General features: G+C 38.3%; 2 protein-coding genes across 4 annotated transcripts in view; one reads left to right on the top strand and one right to left on the bottom strand.

The window, feature by feature from the left end:
• Nucleotides 1-16,364, bottom strand: part of HS2ST1 (heparan sulfate 2-O-sulfotransferase 1) — a 199,106-nt gene extending 182,742 nt beyond the window's left edge. Inside the window, exon 1 of one of the 2 annotated variants that reach the window (XM_068540242.1) lies at nucleotides 15,871-16,364. In XM_068540242.1, the coding sequence (XP_068396343.1) occupies nucleotides 15,871-15,994 (124 nt within the window). In that variant the 5' untranslated portion in view covers nucleotides 15,995-16,364. The remainder of the gene's footprint in view (nucleotides 1-15,870) is intronic. The other variant, XM_068540243.1, reaches the window with a different exon arrangement.
• A 543-nt stretch (nucleotides 16,365-16,907) lies between these two features.
• Nucleotides 16,908-18,814, top strand: part of SELENOF (selenoprotein F) — a 37,498-nt gene continuing 35,591 nt past the window's right edge. Inside the window, exon 1 of one of the 2 annotated variants that reach the window (XM_068540241.1) lies at nucleotides 16,908-17,029. In XM_068540241.1, coding sequence (XP_068396342.1) covers nucleotides 16,946-17,029 — 84 coding nt within the window. In that variant the 5' untranslated portion in view covers nucleotides 16,908-16,945. The remainder of the gene's footprint in view (nucleotides 17,030-18,814) is intronic. The other variant, XM_068540240.1, reaches the window with a different exon arrangement.

Below are 18,814 nucleotides of genomic sequence, written 5' to 3'. Positions count from 1 at the left end.
AGGAAGGAACACTCCCAACCTCATTCTATGAGGCCACCATCACCCTGGTACCAAAACCAGACAAAGACACTACAAAAAAAGAAAATTACAGACCAATATCACTGATGAATATAGATGCAAAAATCCTCAACAAAATACTGGCAAACAGAATCCAACAACACATTAAAAGGATCATACACCACGATCAAGTGGGATTTATCCCAGGGATGCAAGGATTCTTCAATATACGCAAATCAATCAATGTGATACACCATATTAACAAATTGAAGAATAAAAACCATATGATCATCTCAATAGATGCAGAAAAAGCTTTTGACAAAATTCAACACCCATTTCTGATAAAAACTCTCCAGAAAGTGGGCATAGAGGGAACCTACCTCAACATAATAAAGGCCATATATGACAAACCCACAGCAAACATCATTCTCAACGGTGAAAAACTGAAAGCATTTCCTCTAAGATCAGGAACGAGACAAGGATGTCCACTCTCACCACTATTATTCAACATAGTTCTGGAAGTCCTAGCCACGGCAATCAGAGAAGAAAAAGAAATAAAAGGCATACAAATTGGAAAAGAAGAAGTAAAACTGTCACTGTTTGCAGATGACACGATACTATACATAGAGAATCCTAAAACTGCCACCAGAAAACTGCTAGAGCTAATTAATGAATATGGTAAAGTTGCAGGATACAAAATTAATGCACAGAAATCTCTTGCATTCCTATACACTAATGATGAAAAATCTGAAAGAGAAATTATGGAAACACTCCCATTTACCACTGCAACAAAAAGAATAAAATACCTAGGAATAAACCTACCTAGGGAGACAAAAGACCTGTATGCAGAAAACTATAAGACACTGATGAAAGAAATTAAAGATGATACCAACAGATGGAGAGATATACCATGTTCTTGGATTGGAAGAATCAACATTGTGAAAATGAGTATACTACCCAAAGCAATCTACAGATTCAAAGCAATCCCTATCAAATTACCAAGGGCAGTTTTTACGGAGCTAGAACAAATCATCTTAAAATTTGTATGGAGACACAAAAGACCCCGAATAGCCAAAGCAGTCTTGAGGCAAAAAAATGGAGCTGGAGGAATCAGACTCCCTGACTTCAGACTATACTACAAAGCTACACTAATCAAGACAATATGGTACTGGCACAAAAACAGAAACATAGATCAATGGAACAAGATAGAAAGCCCAGAGATTTACCCACACGCCTTTGGTCAACTAATCTATGACAAAGGAGGCAAAGATATACAATGGAGAAAAGACAGTCTCTTCAATAAGTGGTGCTGGGAAAACTGGACAGCTACATGTAAAAGAATGAAATTAGAATACTCCCTAACACCATACACAAAAATAAACTCAGAATGGATTCGAGACCTAAATATAAGACCGGACACTATAAAACTCTTAGAGGGAAACATAGGAAGAACACTCTTTGACATAAATCACAGCAAGATCCTTTTTGACCCACCTCCTAGAGTAATGGAAATAAAAACAAAAATAAGCAAATGGGACCTAATGAAACTTCAAAGCTTTTGCACAGCAAAGGAAACCATAAACAAGACGAAAAGACAACCCTGAGAATGGGAGAAAATATTTGCAAATGAATCAACGGACAAAGGATTAACCTCCAAAATATATAAACAGCTCATTCAGCTCAATATTAAAGAAACAAACACCCCGATCCAAAAATGGGCAGAAGACCTAAATAGACATTTCTCCAAAGAAGACACACAGACGGCCACGAAGCACATGAAAAGATGCTCAACATCACTAATTATTAGAGAAATGCAAATCAAAACTACAATGAGGTATCACCTCACTCCTGTTAGAATGGGCATCATCAGAAAATCTAGAAACAACAAATGATGGAGAGGGTGTGGAGAAAAGGGAACCCTCTTGCACTGTTGGTGGGAATGTAAATTGATACAGCCACTATGGAGAACAATATGGAGGTTCCTTAAAAAACTAAAAATAGAATTACCATATGACCCAGCAATCCCACTACTGGGCATATACCCAGAGAAAACCGTAATTCAAAAAGACACATGCACCCGAATGTTCATTGCAGCACTATTTACAATAGCCAGGTCATGGAAGCAACCTAAATGCCCATCAACAGACGAATGGATAAAGAAGATGTGGTACATATATACAATGGAATACTACTCAGCCATAAAAAGGAACGAAATTGAGTCATTTGTTGAGAAGTGGATGGATCTAGAGTCTGTCATACAGAGCGAAGTAAGTCAGAAGGAGAAAAACAAATATCGTATATTAATGCATGTATGTGGAACCTAGAAAAACGGTACAGATGAGCCGGTTTGCAGGGCAGAAGTTGAGACACAGATGTAGAGAATGGACATATGGACACCAAGCGGGGAAAACTGCAGTGGGGTGGGGATGGTGGTGTGCTGAATTGGGCGATTGGGATTGACATGTATACACTGATGTGTATAAAATTGATGCCTAATAAGAACCTGCAGTATAAAAAAACAAACAAACAAAACAACTAATACTAAACTTTCATTGGGTTATTTGTATGGAAATATGTTAATATAAATGTTTCAGACATTACATGAAATTTCTAAAAATCTTATATTTGTATTTGTATGGAAATATGTATGGAAATATGTTAATATAAATGTAAAAAAAAAAAAAAAAGACACAGACCTACTAGAGAATGGACTTGAGGATATGGGGAGCGGGAGGGGTGAGATGTGACAGGGTGAGGGAGTGTCATGGACATGTATCCACTACCAGATGTAAAATAGATAGCTAGTGGGAAGCAGCCGCATAGCACAGGGAGATCAGCTCGGTGCTTTGTGACCACCTGGAGGGGTGGGATAGGGAGGGTGGGAGGGAGGGAGATGCAAGAGGGAGGGGATATGGGAACATATGTATACATATAACTGATTCACTTTGTTATAAAGCAGAAACTAACACACCATTGTAAAGCAATTATACTCCAATAAAGATGTTTAAAAAAAAAAAAAAGGCCAGGGCTGGACCTTCCCTGGTGGCACAGTGGTTAAGAATCCGCCTGCCAATGCAGGAGACACAGGTTCGATCCCTGGTCCGGGAAGATCCCACGTGCCACGGAGCAAATAAGTCCACGTGCCACAACTACGGAAACCCACGCGCCTAGAGCCCGTGCTCTGCAACAAGAGAAGCCACCCCAATGAGAAGCCGGCGCACCGCAACGAAGAGTAGCCCCCACTCGCCACAGCTATAGAAAGTCCGCGTGCAGCGACGAAGACCCAACGCAGCCAAAAACTTAAAAAATAAAAGGCCAGGGCTATTCTATAATTTACATGAAAGTAAATAGATGTCTATCTTTAAGAGCAAATAATAATATGAATTCACAGTGATTATTACTCCTTCCTAAGAGAGGAAAGAAATGAATAGCTAATCTGAATGTCAAATCTATAACTCATGCAACATCGTCATTTGATTTATCTGAACACTTACCAGACAACTGTGATCCTATGAGGTAGGGCACTGCGGAAAGCCGACAGCAGGAAGAACTGTAAAGTCTAAACTACGTTAAACCAAAAGACAACAATATCAAAGAGAAAGCAGGTGTATTATTATCACTAGTAACAACAACTTAAAATTGTAGTTTTTATACTTTACAAACATTTTCACATTCTTTATACCATTTGAAGATTATGTGATCTTCCCAGTAACTCTCTGAGGACAACAGAATAAGCATCCTTCATATTACATAAGTTACAAATTTATAAAATACCTAAAATATGCCAAGTACACAATTAGTATTCAACAACTGTTGGTTATTACTGCCTGTTACAGTAGAAGGTTTAGAGGTCATGATGGCTTGCCATTGGTGGGAAAGGCAGAAAACCATTTAAGAAACATGGGTCCAAGGGCAAAGTAGGGGAAGATTCTAAACAAGTAAAAAAAAGACCAAAGGGAAGTCAAAGTGGTCATGAGGAAGACTAGATTATAACTAGTCACAAGCTTAATTAGTCACAGAGTTCCAACCAAGCGCAAAAGCAAAAAAGGCACATAATGACATCTCATTGATCAGACATTCCTAGAGAGGCTCATCCCAAGTCAAACAGAAACTATCATCACTAGCTATACCCAGGTTCAGAAGCAAAAAGTCATACATACCTCTAATTTTCCTCATATTTTGAGACACTAAAATAGCATCACAAGTTTGCTTTTTTCCTTTGTTTTAACCTTCAAAACATGAAGGGAAGATAAGATATTTATAGTCTAGAGGACAAAAATGAATGGTTTTTATTCTATCCTCTTCAACAAAATGAAGAAGCTGTCCATTAAAACATACCTTAAGATCATGTCAAGTCAATCTTTCTAATCAGCTCTTCTATGCAGGAAGCAACAGAGCTAAGTTGGTTTTCTGCCAGATGTATAACACACTGGGAACATGTAACACTTTATTAAAGAGATGGGTGCATTTTGTTAAAAAGCAATAGAACTATGGTGAAGTAAAAAACGCTGGCAACTGAAAGCAGCTTTCTAACATCCAAATACAAAATAATCATAAATTTCTCAGTCATATTTGATCAAGAATCGTAGTGCCAAATCTGACTGCTGAACTAGTTTCAGTTTGACATGGACAAAGCTGAAATAACTAACAAATGCAAGGCTGAAGGAGGATTTTATTGATTTTATTTAAATCCAACAACTCAATTTGCTCAAAGCTCCAATATTCCTCCAAATATTCAAAATATACTTCTTATCACTAAATTCTTAAGATATTGTCCTTTTCTATCATACCTTAGAAATGTAAAGAACCATAAACAGCCCTAATTAATCACCAAGCTCTTTGAAAAAAAGAGCAATATGGAGCAATATGGAGAATTTACAACTCTCTTTATTGAAGACCAAATAAAAAGTCATTTTTTGCAGTAGGATTTTAGTTATAATGTTTATGCTGTGCAGCTAGTTTTTTTTTAAACTTTATATATTTTTTAAGTTACTATTAACTAAAATAAAAGTATACTGTAACAAGTCATTATTTTGAAAGCACAACAGTAACAGAGAACTCAAAACAGAATTCATTGTTTAAAGACAGCTATGGAGAGCTGGATACCAACACCTACTGACTTATTTATCAGGAAAAAAAATCAACTAGATTGATCAGGCCATTTCCCATACTGTTTTGCTTCAAAGCATAAAGGGAATATATACCAGGAGCATGTTATCAATGAACCAATAACATCTCTAAATTATATTCATTAATCAACTCAAGCATAATTTATGATTAGAAATAAATATGCCAAGAGCTAGTCTGTACCTGCATAACCCCTTAGCCTCATTCCATAACCATACTGAGCAAAATTTTAAGGTATTTTCCAACTCAGACGCCATCTAATGAATCTCTAAATTCATTTTTGTGTGCTTTACTGTACAAATCACTTATTTTTAGCTATGTCACAAACTTAGGAATAAATAATAGAAACATGTAAGGTGATATGTGATCAGGTGACGATGGATGATTCCTAAATTCTACTGGAATTTAGCAAAATGGGCATTTCTTTCCCTCTAAATCCAGTTTTAAATTCTTATATAAGTACCAAGTAAATTTGCAATTTTTCAAACCACTATCTCCCAAAAGGAGAATCCAACAATTTCAATTAAAAATGGTTGTCCCTGACACTTTATAGTACCCATAGGGATTCAGTACAACATAACTATCTTTAGCAAGAATTATATCATGCAAAGTTGAAGATCTGGTAACTATAATAAAATTGTTCACCTTAAGGTAAACTAGGTACGCTTTCTGTTGATGCAACATAATGATCACAACTACTACTGGTACCAACATCCCTTATGATTTCCTTCTCTACTACTTTGCTTGCAATAGGGGTATTACAAAAGGAATACAGGAAAGAAGAGGACTACGCATCCACCTATCCCAGCAAGGATGTGATCAATTAGCTCAAGAACCATACTGACAGGAAAAGCAGAAACCTCTTCTAGAGCCAGAGACTTCATTGCCCAGTTTGAAAGAGCCTCCACTTGGCTCAGCTGCATCTAAAGGGATGAAATAAGAACTGGTTTCTTGAAGTCAGAGTAAAATTGGTAACAGGCAAAAGAATTAACTGAAGTCCTCTTGAAACTTCAATGGGGAAGGAAGGAGATACAGCTATTGTGGGTAAGACTTGCCTCTAACTTTGAGTAAACAATTTACTAAGGGCCTGTGTGCAACACCATGCTAGAAATTATAAGGAAATAGAGAAGGATAAAACATTATTTTGCCCCTTAGTTCATAATATTATAGTTGTCAATCGTAATTCAAATTATCCAACTTCACTACTCTCCCCTAAGTCAACCTAGGGACACACAATCAAAGATAACTAGGCCATCTGGCTTCCATTTCCAGCCAAGATGGAGCAACAGGGGATTTATCCTCCCACCTGAAACAACTGAAAAAGAACAGATAAAATATATAACCACAGTTTTCAGGCACTGAACTTTAGACAGGAAATCAGTACAGGATGGTGATCCTTAAGAGAGAGAAAAGAAATGAGGTGAGTCATATGACTGTTTGAAGACAGTTTCCAGGCTGCAGCACAGAGAGGGGGAACTCAGAGCCCAACAGTCTCCCTAACTTAAGGAGCCAGAATTGGGAGTTCGGGGAGGCCAAGGTAGCTGGCGTTTGCTGGGCAGAGTAATAAAGAAGACAAAGCTGCAAAAAGAGAATTTTCAGCAGAGTACCAATCAGTGCATATGTGTGAAGAAACTGAGGTCACCCAAAAGGGGCAGGTGGAAAAATTTCTGGGATTCACTCAACCACCATTCCCACTAGCCAGGGTGGGGAAACCTTGTAATACACAGGGCACTGGGTAGAGTACTCTGAAACGAACTGCAAGGGTACTGCCTCAGTAGTGGGGCAAAATTAATCATAGACTAAAGGTTATCCTCATCCCATCTAACAAACTTAAAAGCAAACCTAGAAGGATCCAACTGTTTCAAGGTAAGTTGAATGTGTCCCAAAACAAAGCCTAAGAATATGCTTAGGAGTCTGAAAATATTCAGCACCAAAAAGGGTACAATTCATAATGTCTGGCATCAAATTAAAACTTACCAGGCGTGTAAAAAAAGCAGGAAAATGTGATCCATAATAAAGAAAAAAATAAATCAATAGAAAGCAATCCCAAAATGACACAGATAACAGAATTAGTAGACAAGAACATCAAAAGAGTCATTATAACAATATTCCATTTGTTCAACAAAATAAAGTAAAAGCATGTTAAGGAGAGAAACAGAAGTCTTTTTTTGTTTCTGTTTTTGCTTTTTAAGATCCAAAATGAACTTCTAGAAATGGAAAAGAAATGCCTAAGATGAAAAATACACTGAATGGAATTAAAAGCAGATTACATACCACAGAAGAAAGCATTGGTGAATTGAAGGCATAGCAGTAAAAAAACTATTTAAAACAGTACAAACAGAAAAAAGACTGGGAAAAATCAGTAAAACATCACTGGACTGTTATGACGGCTAATGTAGCCAATATACGTGTGATCTGAGTTCCTGAAGAAGAGAAAAGGTACATAAAAACTATATGAAGTAATAATGTCCAAAGCTTTCCAAATTTAATGAAAACTATAAGCCCACAAATCCAAGAAGCTCAACAAACCCCAGGCACAAAAAAGTGAAGAAACTACAGCAAGTCCCATTATAATTACTTAAAACCTAGTGAAAATCTTAAAGGCAGTCAAAGGGAAAAAAGGCATTATGTGCAGCCTAGCAAAGGTAAGAACAAGGGCGGTCTTCTCATCACATAATGCAGGACAGAAGACAAGGGAGCAACATCTTTAAAGTACTGGAAGAAAAAATGTCAACCTAGAATTCCATACCAAACAAAAATTTCTTACAAACAGCAAGACAAAGACTTTTTTAGACATACAAAAGTGAAAAGAATTCATCACCAAGTAGATTTTCAGTACAAGTAATTTTAAAAGACATCCTTCAGGATGAAGGAAAAGAGTACCAGATGGAAATCTGCATCTCCACAAAGAAATGGAAAGCATTGGGAATGATACACGTATGAGTAAATATAAAATACTGTAAAATTTGTTTAATCTTTTTAAAAGATAACTGATTGCTTGAAACAAAAATAGTAACAATGTATCAGAGGACTTACATGTACAAGTAAAATATGTAACAATAGTGAAAAACCAGAAGAGAGAAAACGGAAGTACAATGACTAAGGTTCTTATACTATACCTTAAGTAGTATAATGTATACCATAAACCCTAAAGTAACCATGAAAAAAACACAACAAACAGCACTGCTAATAGGTCATCAAATGAGATGAAATAGAATCAAAATCCTCAGTTAATTCTAAAGAAGGCAGAAAAACAGAAAAAGGGGAACAGATGGAACAAAAAGAAAACAAACAGTAACTCAGACTCAAACCACATCAATAATTATATTAAAAGTAAATGCTCTAAACACCCTCACTTATGAGAGATTGTGAAATTGGACACAAGCTCCAACGACTTGCTGCCTACAATAAATCCACTTTAAATAGATTAATACTAAAAGAATGGGAAAGATACACCACGCTAACACTAATCAAAACTGAAGTGACTATATTAATAACAGACCAAGTAGGTTTCAAGCAAAGAATATTACCAAGGACAAAGACCGTCATCTCATAATGAAAAAGGGGTTAATTAATCAAGAAGACAAGACAGCCCTAAATATTCATACAGCTAATCACAGTACTTCAAAAAAACATGAAGCAAAAAGTAACAGAACTCTAAGGAGAAATAGACAAACCCACAATCATAACCAGAGACTTCAAAACTCCTCTCTCTATAACTGATGGAACAAGTAGGTAGAAAGAAAATCAAGGATACAGAAGACTGGAACAACTCGACCTGACACTTACAGCATACTCTACCCTGTAACAACAGAATATACATTTTTCATGTTCACACAGAACATTAATCAAGACAGTTTATATTCTGAGTCACAAAACAAGTCTAAATAAATTTTAAGATTTATTCAAAAGGATTCAAAAAATTCAAATGTGTGCCCTCACCTTCCATAGGACAGAGCTGCAACTAAGTCACTGCCAGCCAAAAAACCCATTTCCCAGCCTCCCCCCTTGCATATATTGATAGATGGTAACTAGTCCTCATCAAGAGACTGAGGGTAAAAGAAGCCAAAGAAGTTGAGAAAGGGGTACGCACCTCCTCACCCTTCTCTTGCCTCTTCCCCAGGCTGACAGCAGAGAGCTCCAAAGCCAGAGGGAATGGCATAACTACATGACAGAAAGTACCCAAGACCTTGAATAACTCGTAAAGAGGAAAACCATCCACCAAAATGATCACCTAAAACATCATGGGGAAAAAAAGGGTCATTTATTGTGTTTAGCCAATAAAATTGTGGACTTTGTTTTAAAAGCAGCTAGCATTACTCTAATTCTTAAGGAAGCTTCTAAAGAGTTTTATGCAGAGGAGTGACATGATTTTTTTACAGTTTAAAAGGACCACCCGAACTGTTATATTAAGAATAGTCTGTAGTGAGGCAAGTGTGGAATCAAACAGACTAGTTAAGACATGGCAGTAATCCAAGGCAGAGATGATGGTATCTTGAATTAGGGTGATAAGAGTAGAAGTGTTGAGTAGTAGTCATATTCTAGAAATATTTTGAAGATAAAGCTAACAAGATATTTCTGACAGACTAGATGCAGAGCATGAGAAAAAGAAAAGTAAAACCCTAGCAAATGGAAGGATAGAGCTGTTATCAACTGAGATAAAGAAGGTCAGAGATAAAATGAGTTTGAGGGGTGGCGGTGTTGAGGCAGTGTACAGAGATATCAGAAGGTTGGTTTTGGCCATACTGAGTTTGAGAAGTCTATTAATTACTCAAAGAAAATTTCAAGTAGGCAGCTCAGTTACATGAATCTACATGAATCTAATGTTTAGGAAATAGGTCTCAATTAGAAATACATATTTAGAAGCTGTCCGCATATAAGTCACAAACTAAGGAAGAGTAAATAGAGAAGAGTTCCAAGGACTGAGCCCTGGGGTATTCTTATGTTAAGGGGTTGAAGAGAAAAAAAAAGAATCTAACACAGGAGACAGAGAAATGACCAGTGATGGGGAAAGAAAACCAAGAGTATGATATATTGGAAACCAAGTAAAGAAAGTCTACCAAAAAGGAGGAAGTGATCAACTGTGTCAAGTTCTGCTGATTGGTCAAGTAAGACAAAGACCAAAAATTGACCATAGGATTTAGGGAAGTTACTGGTGATTGTGGTAATCAGCGACAGTGAGAATAGACAATTTTTTAAAGTTTTACTGCTAAAGGAAGCTGAAATATGAGACAGAGGTTGGCTGAGAAAGAGGAGTCAAGAGAAAAATATCGTTTTGTTTCTGGTTGGGAGAAATAATAGCATGTTCACATGCTAATGAGAAGAATCCAGCAGAAAGGGAGGAAATGATAACTATAGGAGAATGAGGGAAAACTTCTGGAACCACGTCTCTAAGTAGGTGAGGGAACAGAATCAGGAGCACAAGTGGTCCAACAGGCAGTTAATCTATAATTAACAGGAAGAAAGGCAAAGTACAGAAACACAGTTACTAGTAGGTGGGCAAATAATTATAAATAATTAGGCTATAGTGAACCATTGATTATAAAGTCCACCTATAAGTACACCCTTCAAAAGTGGTCATTTTGGAGAGCAGTGTTTGAATATTCATTACTATTTCAATTTCACTAAGTGCCAAAATCTCTTAGAAGGCTTAATAGAGTGGTAGAGATATCCTGGGATTACTTTAAGAGATCAACTGTAGCAGTTGACTACTCCATGGCACTAGATATCCTATCTAGGACTCATAAGTGAGACACCAATTAGCAATTCTAGAATAACTGCATTCCAATTAAACCATAAGTCCTCTAAACAGTAACTACTGTAAGGTTTGCAAACAATTTCATAAGTAGAGAAATCTATCATTCTTGGGAACATTTTACAGGTATGTATGGATTCAGGCACTTGTAAAAACTACCAAATTCCAAACAGCAGTCTCAACCTTGGCCCTGGAGTTAGTTCATTAGTTTAGGAGGGTTTTAAGAACATAGGGATTAACATAATTTTGACCAATGAAGATGCCTACATATCCATTCTGAGTTACTGTCCTCATTTAAAACATTATGTCCTAATGCATTCATAAATTTATTTAGTTGTGTTATAAGCATATGAACAACAAATATTATTTTAAATGCTTAGGCCGTATAGAAAATAAAGTTATCAGGCACATAATTCTTGCATTTATATAACAAAGGTTTCACTGACTGTTCCACCAGTCAGCATTAGCAACAGTGTGACCTCAAGATTCAGAAAGAACTACTTTGTAAAAGCAACCAATTCTGACATGCAGAGTTCTAAGTAACTAAGTAGTAACCTAAGTGACAGTGTTCATTTTGACTCCATGTTATCGACTGTACCTCATTAGAAAAATTAAGTTTGTATACATTTTAACAAAGTTTTTTCAATATAACCCAGAGAAATTGTTCATAACTAATGTGCTTGTATCCTAAATTTAACTCACAAGTTGCAAGTTGTAATATGTTAATATTAAAAACAAAAAACGCACTCACTCCATTAAATATAAACCATCTACTACAAATCAGTGATTCTTACCATTAAGGAGACTGCATACTCCTTTGCAAATCTGATGAAAGCTATGTATATAATTTCAGGGAATTCATGGATGCCTTGAAGTCTATATATGGGTCCCTAAGATCTAAAGAATCTCTGATTAGTGGGAAAAAATGGAGTCCAAAATTGATCCAAGAACATATGAAAACGTAATATACGACTAAAAGAAGAACTGTAACATACAGTGGGGAAAAAAGATAAATTATTAATATAACATTTGCCATAAGTGGCCATTCACTGAGAGAAATTACAATAAACATATGACTGCTTTAAAGAGCTAAATGTAAAAGTTATAAAATACTAACAAAATATAGAGAATGAACATAATCTTGGTTGGGGGAAGTCTTCTCAAGCAATGTAAGGCAACTACTTGCCTAAATTCATAGATTTGACTGCATAAAATTTTTAACTTCTGTATAAGCAAAATATACCATAAAATCAAGGGACAAATGACAGACCAGGAGAAAAACAGATACAAGACATAAGACAGATAAAAAGATTAATACTTCTAATATATTTTTAAAGCTCTAAAAATTGGTAGATAAACTACTACCCAATAGACAAATGAAAATGAACAAGTAAATGATGTTCAACCTAATTAGAAGTTGAGGAAATGTAAATCAATGCAACAACATACAATTTCACAGCTTCAGAGTGGCAAAAACTAAAAGCTGACAGCATCCCATCCAGTGCTTGTATGTGTTGACAGTGCAGATTATTGTAACCCTTGGGAAATAAATTGTTTGGAAAGTAACAGATTTTAAAATCTGTTAAATTATAAAATACATACATCTTTTGTTCCAGTAATCCCTTAATAGGAGAATTTATCCTACTGAAAACAGTACCAACAAATAAGGAGTTAAATAAACTTATATAAGGATGTCTCTCGTAACATTGTTTATAATACCAAGAAAGAAAATGGTAAAAAAAATTTTTTTAAAGTGGTGGGGGGAGAGATAAACTGAATGTTCATTATTGGCATAATGGCTGGAGAATTTATGATTCATGTATACTATGGAATAGTATACAGCTATTAGAATGAGTAAGTCAAATTTACATTTATTGACCTGGAAAGATATTCTATGATATTAAATGAAAAAAGCAAGATGCAAAGTAACGTGTATACTGCCATCCAATATTCGTTGAAAAAAAAAAGATAAAAGAAAACTCTATTATGTGACATTGGTTTTTAGGAATTCCTGTTTACATACTTAATGTCCCAAGTGCTCAATGAATACACCTAAGTTTTGAATACCACTATCGCTCTATTAGAGATCTCACCATCAAAATATTCTGAAACCAAGGTGCATACAAAGCATTATCAGAAAATGCAATCCTTTGGAATCTTCTATAACAGAAAAGATAAACAATGAAAACTTTTAAGAGCAAAATGTTTAACTTTTTCTTTTTTTTTTAAGCCATAAATGCAAAGTTTAATAAATTTAACTACACTGTAAGTCAAAATTCTGTGACAGATGACACCACCAAAGTTTTTGAAAAGTGATAAATGTGTGTTTAAGTTTTTCTGATGCCAAAACAAAAATGCTTTTAATGTTGTGATTTTACCACTTACAGAAAACCACCACAGAGTTTTTTTTTTTCCCCTGTAGCAGAAATAAGCTATCTATTTCGGTCCTTTCATTGGGTAATATAATTATGTTCATTACACGGGTATAAACAAGCAACAGACATTACACTAAACTAATTCCTTTGTGTCAGAAATTGAATTTTCTAAGAATGGCATTCATTCTTAGCAATAAATGCAATTAAACATTGGTATTACAGTTTAAAAATTCTATTCAAACTACTACATCTTAGTGTAATGTCAATATAAAGTCCCAAGCAGCCTGGTATAATTAAAGGGGAACTTGATTTGGAATCAGACATACCTGGGTTCCAGTCCTGGCTCTGCCACTTACTAGCTATGTGGTCAAGTTATATAACCTCTGAACCTGTTCCCGCATCTGTAAAAATGGCTTTCTATGGTGTTCTTGGAAGATTAAATAAGCATATCAAATATGAAAGTGTCTAGTACAGAGTCTGATTGTCAAAATATGCCTCCTTCTGTGTTCCTTTCCTAAGGAAGATTACTGACAACATCTGTTTTAGTACTGCCTGTTTTATAAGACTTTTTTTTTAATCAAAAGACTGCTGATACGAGGTTATATATTTTATTTGCCATAATTTTGCATCTCCATTATTAGGTCCTTCTAGTGTTTTGTATCTGAGGCTCCTTTTCGAGAATTATTTAGTTCAACCCATATTTACTGTTTCTAATGGAATATAAAGGTTCCTTGCCTGTAAAAAATCATGAAAAAACACTACTACCTGTGGCTTTCTACATCCTCAGATAACTCTTTTTAAAATCATTAAGGTTGTGCCTACAGAAAACACTTTCAAACATTATGGAAAAAAAATGTTAGGCAACGAAGGAAAATTAAAATTTGAATTATCCCAACCCACTGTAATGTTTCTAAGAAATTCAAAGAGCAACACAACACAGAATAAATACAAATTTTAATTTAATATAACTTTCAACTTTAAGAGGAGTCATTTTTTTCTCTGTAAAGCTGGATCATTAATCAGGCCACAATATGACCCTCAAAGCTGCTAAATAGATACAAACAAAAAGAGTATACTGGTCAACCTTCAATATTTAAAGTGAATATTTTTCCATCATACAAGACTCATATTAATAAAATCATAGTAAATAAAGTTGATATCTGTGCGAAACTGTACAGGGCAAGTTCCACCCTAGAGTTGAGGAGTGGAATTATTCCTAGCTCCTCTTCAAATTTATTTGCACTTCAGCTAGATTTATTTGATGCTCTTTAAAATGTCTCCAAGGCTTTTCGCAAAGTCTATCAAAACTGCAAATAGTCAGCTACTATTTGTAATATTTCAATTATTTTCTGATACATTTTTCCTAAATATTAATCATCACCCACAGCAGCATCTGTTACTTCTTAGTCTAAATTATAGTGCTGCTGGTATTTTATTATTTGCATTTTGAAAAGTATTTTAAATGATTTTGAGGTGAAAGTGTATGCATAAAAATACTTCACATTACTTTTCCACATTCAAATTACAGCCTCCTGAGCTGATTTTTTTCAGTGCCATGTACGTTTTTAAATCAAAATGTACTGCTGGCATTCTTTTAATACTCCCTCCCCACCCCGAGCTCTTCCCAAATGCCGAAGTTCCCTACTAATCTGAAAGTACCTATTATCTGTGCATTCTTCGGGTCTTTCACATCACACTCCAACTTTTTGTACTTCAGACCTCTTCCGTAATTAAAGTAAGCGCTGTTAACTCTTTAAGGTACTTAACCTATGGTAAACTTTTTGCACTCTTCGTTTCATAAACTTAAATCTCACTAAAGCAATTCCCCTTCAACCTTTCCTCCTAAATTCACTATACCAACATTGCCGCGAAGCAACGTACACACACACCCCTATTCTTAAGCTCAAAATAATGGCAGTTTAGCGCCGCTAAAAAAGAATTTAAATGCTTGGATGCCTCGTTTCAGTACCTCACGGAAGCTTTTTAGTTGCTTTCCTGTCCTACCTGGGCACAGCCTATTTCTCCCGTCAGTTGTGCGGTCCCTTGCTGCCCCCAGCACAAGAGTGCAACTCACTACAGTGTATTTCTTTTACTCACCGTCATTCCAGCATCTCCCTCCATTTCTGCGCATCTATCCCTTCGCGAACCTCCCCATCCCCAAAAGATTCCGTAACCAGGTGCCCACATCTCAAATTAGAATACCCCTCGCCTGACACTGCCGAGGCTTTCCGTACGACTTCTAAGAGAACACGCAAGCCTGAGCGTTTCTGTCTCCTCCAACAGTCAGTACCCGCTCCCCAACGAGTTCGCTCTTATCTTGCTCTCTCCCCATGGAATGCCTACTTCAGGGTAACCCTTTGGCTCGGGGAAGCCCAACCTTGCAACCTCCGCCCCGTGACCTCGCGAGCCCAGCATACCACCCAAGCTTAATTCACACCATTCTTGGAGCTTGTGTTCTCGATGCCCCCAGTCCCATCTCTCTTTGCAACCTCTTTCAGCCTCCTGCCGAGGAGCCAGATCTCAGGTTAGACAAACGCCCACTTGCTCGGGTAGCACTGCCTCCCTGGCCCGGCCGCTTCCACACATCACTCAGCCCAGAGTGGCACGGCTCCTCACCTAGCTTCGACCGGGACTCCTCCAGTTTCTGGATCTGGTTCTCCAAGAAGAGCATTGCCACTGCGAAGGCCACCACCGCCAGCAGCTGCAACTTGGGCGGCATCATAATCCTGAGGAGCCCCATGAAACCCGCTGCTCGGGATCAAGACATACCGCGGGGGGCGGGGATCGGGGCCCCGGAGGCAAGGGAGACGCCGGGAGGAGCCCACCGAGCCGGGAGAAAGGCAAGGAGAGCGCGACAGCGAGAGAAGCACCGCAGCGACCCCCCTTCTCGCCTCCCCAGTCCCCCGCCCCCAGGCGCCAGCACCAACGCCGCCGGTGTCCGCTTCTCCTCGGCCGACTCCACGGCCGCCCCTCCAAAAGCCCGCGCAGCAAACACAGCGCGAAGCGGCTGCCGGGCTCTCGCTTCCCTCTACCGCCTCAGTCCCCGAGCCCCGCGCCCGCCTGCCTGCCTCCCTCTCTTCCTTCCTTCCCTCCCTCCTTTGCTCGCGGCCGCGCGCTCCTCCGCCAACGTTGCGGCTGCGGCTGCGCCGCCCTCGGCCCCGCCCCCTGCCCATCCCCCTCGGCCACCACGCGCACGCATCCACGTACGCTGCTCAGCAACCAGAGGCTCCGCCCACGGCTCCCGTTCGCTTGTGCTTATTGGACCGAAGAACCCCAGCGCTTAGCTCTTGGCTCGTGTCACGGTTGGTTTCCTTTGCCTAAGGTGTCAACCAAAGCGGCATTCGATTGGGTAAACTTGGAGAAGGAGGCAGGCCGAAACTGGCGAAGGCGGGGCTTCTTGGCTGCTTGAGGAAATGTCGTGAATGAAAGGCAAGAGCCCGGGGCAGCACAGATTTGGGGAGTCTAGGAAAATGCCTGATATGGGTAATCGAAAGGACCCAGCGACTTCATATTTATATCAAATGTAAAGGTATTTGTTCACCTTTACGCTTCCATATATCCTTAGTTAATACCCGTCTCTGCAGAATAAGAGACATGGTGGCAACGGCCTTTAGCAGCCTGTTTTGGATCAGGCTCTGGAGTAGACGCCCCGAGCAGAGGGGTCCTCGGGGCAGCCGGAGACCTACGGAAGATGGCACGTATGGCGGTCGGGATGGGTGGGTGGCTTTTGCCGGCTTTTGGGCTGCGGCTGCTGCTGGCGACTGTGCTTCAAATGGTGAGTGGAGGTCACCTCCGCTGCAGCCCCAGGGCGAGTGGGAGGGATTGCGCCGAGGAAGACAGAACATTCGGTTCCGTTTGGGAGCCACAGTTCAGAAGGGTGGGAGGATTGGGCTTCCTCAGCGACTGCTGCGGCCAGAGTGCGACGTGGCTTAATTCCTCGTTTGATACTTACCTTTCCCCGTCCCGGGTTTCTAGCGGTTTTTTCTCCTGACTTTAGACTATCTTGAGTACAATTTGTAAGACACACCGTGAACGAAAAAAAAAAGGCACTAAGTTTTGCACAGGAATGAAGATTGTTTTGAAATTGGCAGAAATGCAAGGAACTATCGTTCCTTATGGCAAGGCTCCCAAATCTTAAAGCCCTGAGGTCTTTGGTCCAGGGTACACTTCCTTTTTACTTCTTTCTGTCAGTTGTTTGTGGTCTCTGTACGTCACTTTTAGACAGCCTTTAATCTCTGTTCTGTGGAATTCATATGCTGCTGGGTACACTTAAGTGCCATTTGTGATTTTAAACGACATTGTTGCAATAAAAGGAGCTATTCCATACTAAAGAATAATTTATTTTTGAAATTGATTTTCTAAAATGATAGCCTTCATCTCGTTTAAAATCGGACGGTGTTTAACCAAGTTTTTTTTATTTCGTTTTTATCCATTAACAGAACAGATGCGTTCTTTATCTTTGAAAGGGGAAAGGCTAAATTCTACTTATTTTCCTATTCACTCACAAACAACTTACTGTTTGTTAATTTCTCCTTAGAAGTTTTTAGTCCATGTTTATGTGAATAATAAAACTTTTTAATATACACTATGGTTGGAGTTTTTACAAGTGTCTTTTATCACCCTAATTTTTCAGGAGTTCTCTGTATTGAGCCTGAGAAGTATTCTCCTAGAGACCTGGTTTAATTAATTTATCCAAGGTTTGGAGAAGTGAGGGTCTACACCGAAGGCCCCTACAAACACCTGGGCTTTTCTTTCATCAAGGAGTTTAAAGATCCTGCCTGTTTCCTTTTGTAACCTTACCTAAAAGGTGGATTCTTTACTTCTCTAATTAGCTTTACAGTACTCCATTATTCAGTCATTTGGTGCCTTAGAAATTACTGGAAGACCCCTTTCTAAACTTCGTACTCAAGAATTTATTGTCTTAGGTAATTTGCGTTCACCACCACGAAAAGATAAAAAAGAATAACATTTCAAGTTGCCTTCTCCTGATTTCACTCTCTTTAACTGTTTTATTATCTGTGGCTGTGTAACCACCCCCAAAGCTTAAAATAACGATTTCTTGTAATTCTGTGTGTCTGCTGAGCAGTTCCTGTGTTGATTTCCTCTGGCCTCATTTACGCAGTTGAGCTGAGCTGGTAGGTCAGCTGAACTGAAGGTTCCAGTGATGGCTTCATTCTTAGTGGTGCTGTCTGTCAGCTAGGTTCCCATCCATGTGACATCTCATTCTCCAATAGGCCAGACCAACTTCTTTTCATGGCAGTCTCAGGGCAGCACTCCTACAGAGCAAAAGCTGCAATGCCTCCTAAAGCCTAGCCTCAGAAATCACATACATCACTTTCACATCACAATATTTGTCAAAGCAAGTCACAAGACCAGCCTGGATTTCAGGGATGGGGATATGGACTCCATCTCTGCATGAGAAGAGTGCCATAGTCACATTGCAAAGAAGTGTACATACCAAGGTAGGAGGAATTTATGCCCATTAAACAATCTACCAAAGTGACCATCCACAGAATTCAAGCCAGAAACTTGAGTCTCATCTTCGACTCCTACCTTTTCT

The sequence above is a fragment of the Eschrichtius robustus genome, chromosome 3, assembly GCF_028021215.1.
Source record: "Eschrichtius robustus isolate mEscRob2 chromosome 3, mEscRob2.pri, whole genome shotgun sequence".
Classification (NCBI taxonomy): domain Eukaryota; kingdom Metazoa; phylum Chordata; class Mammalia; order Artiodactyla; family Eschrichtiidae; genus Eschrichtius; species Eschrichtius robustus.
Note: the sequence above shows the minus strand (reverse complement) of the source record. Positions and strands in the feature narration are given on the sequence as shown.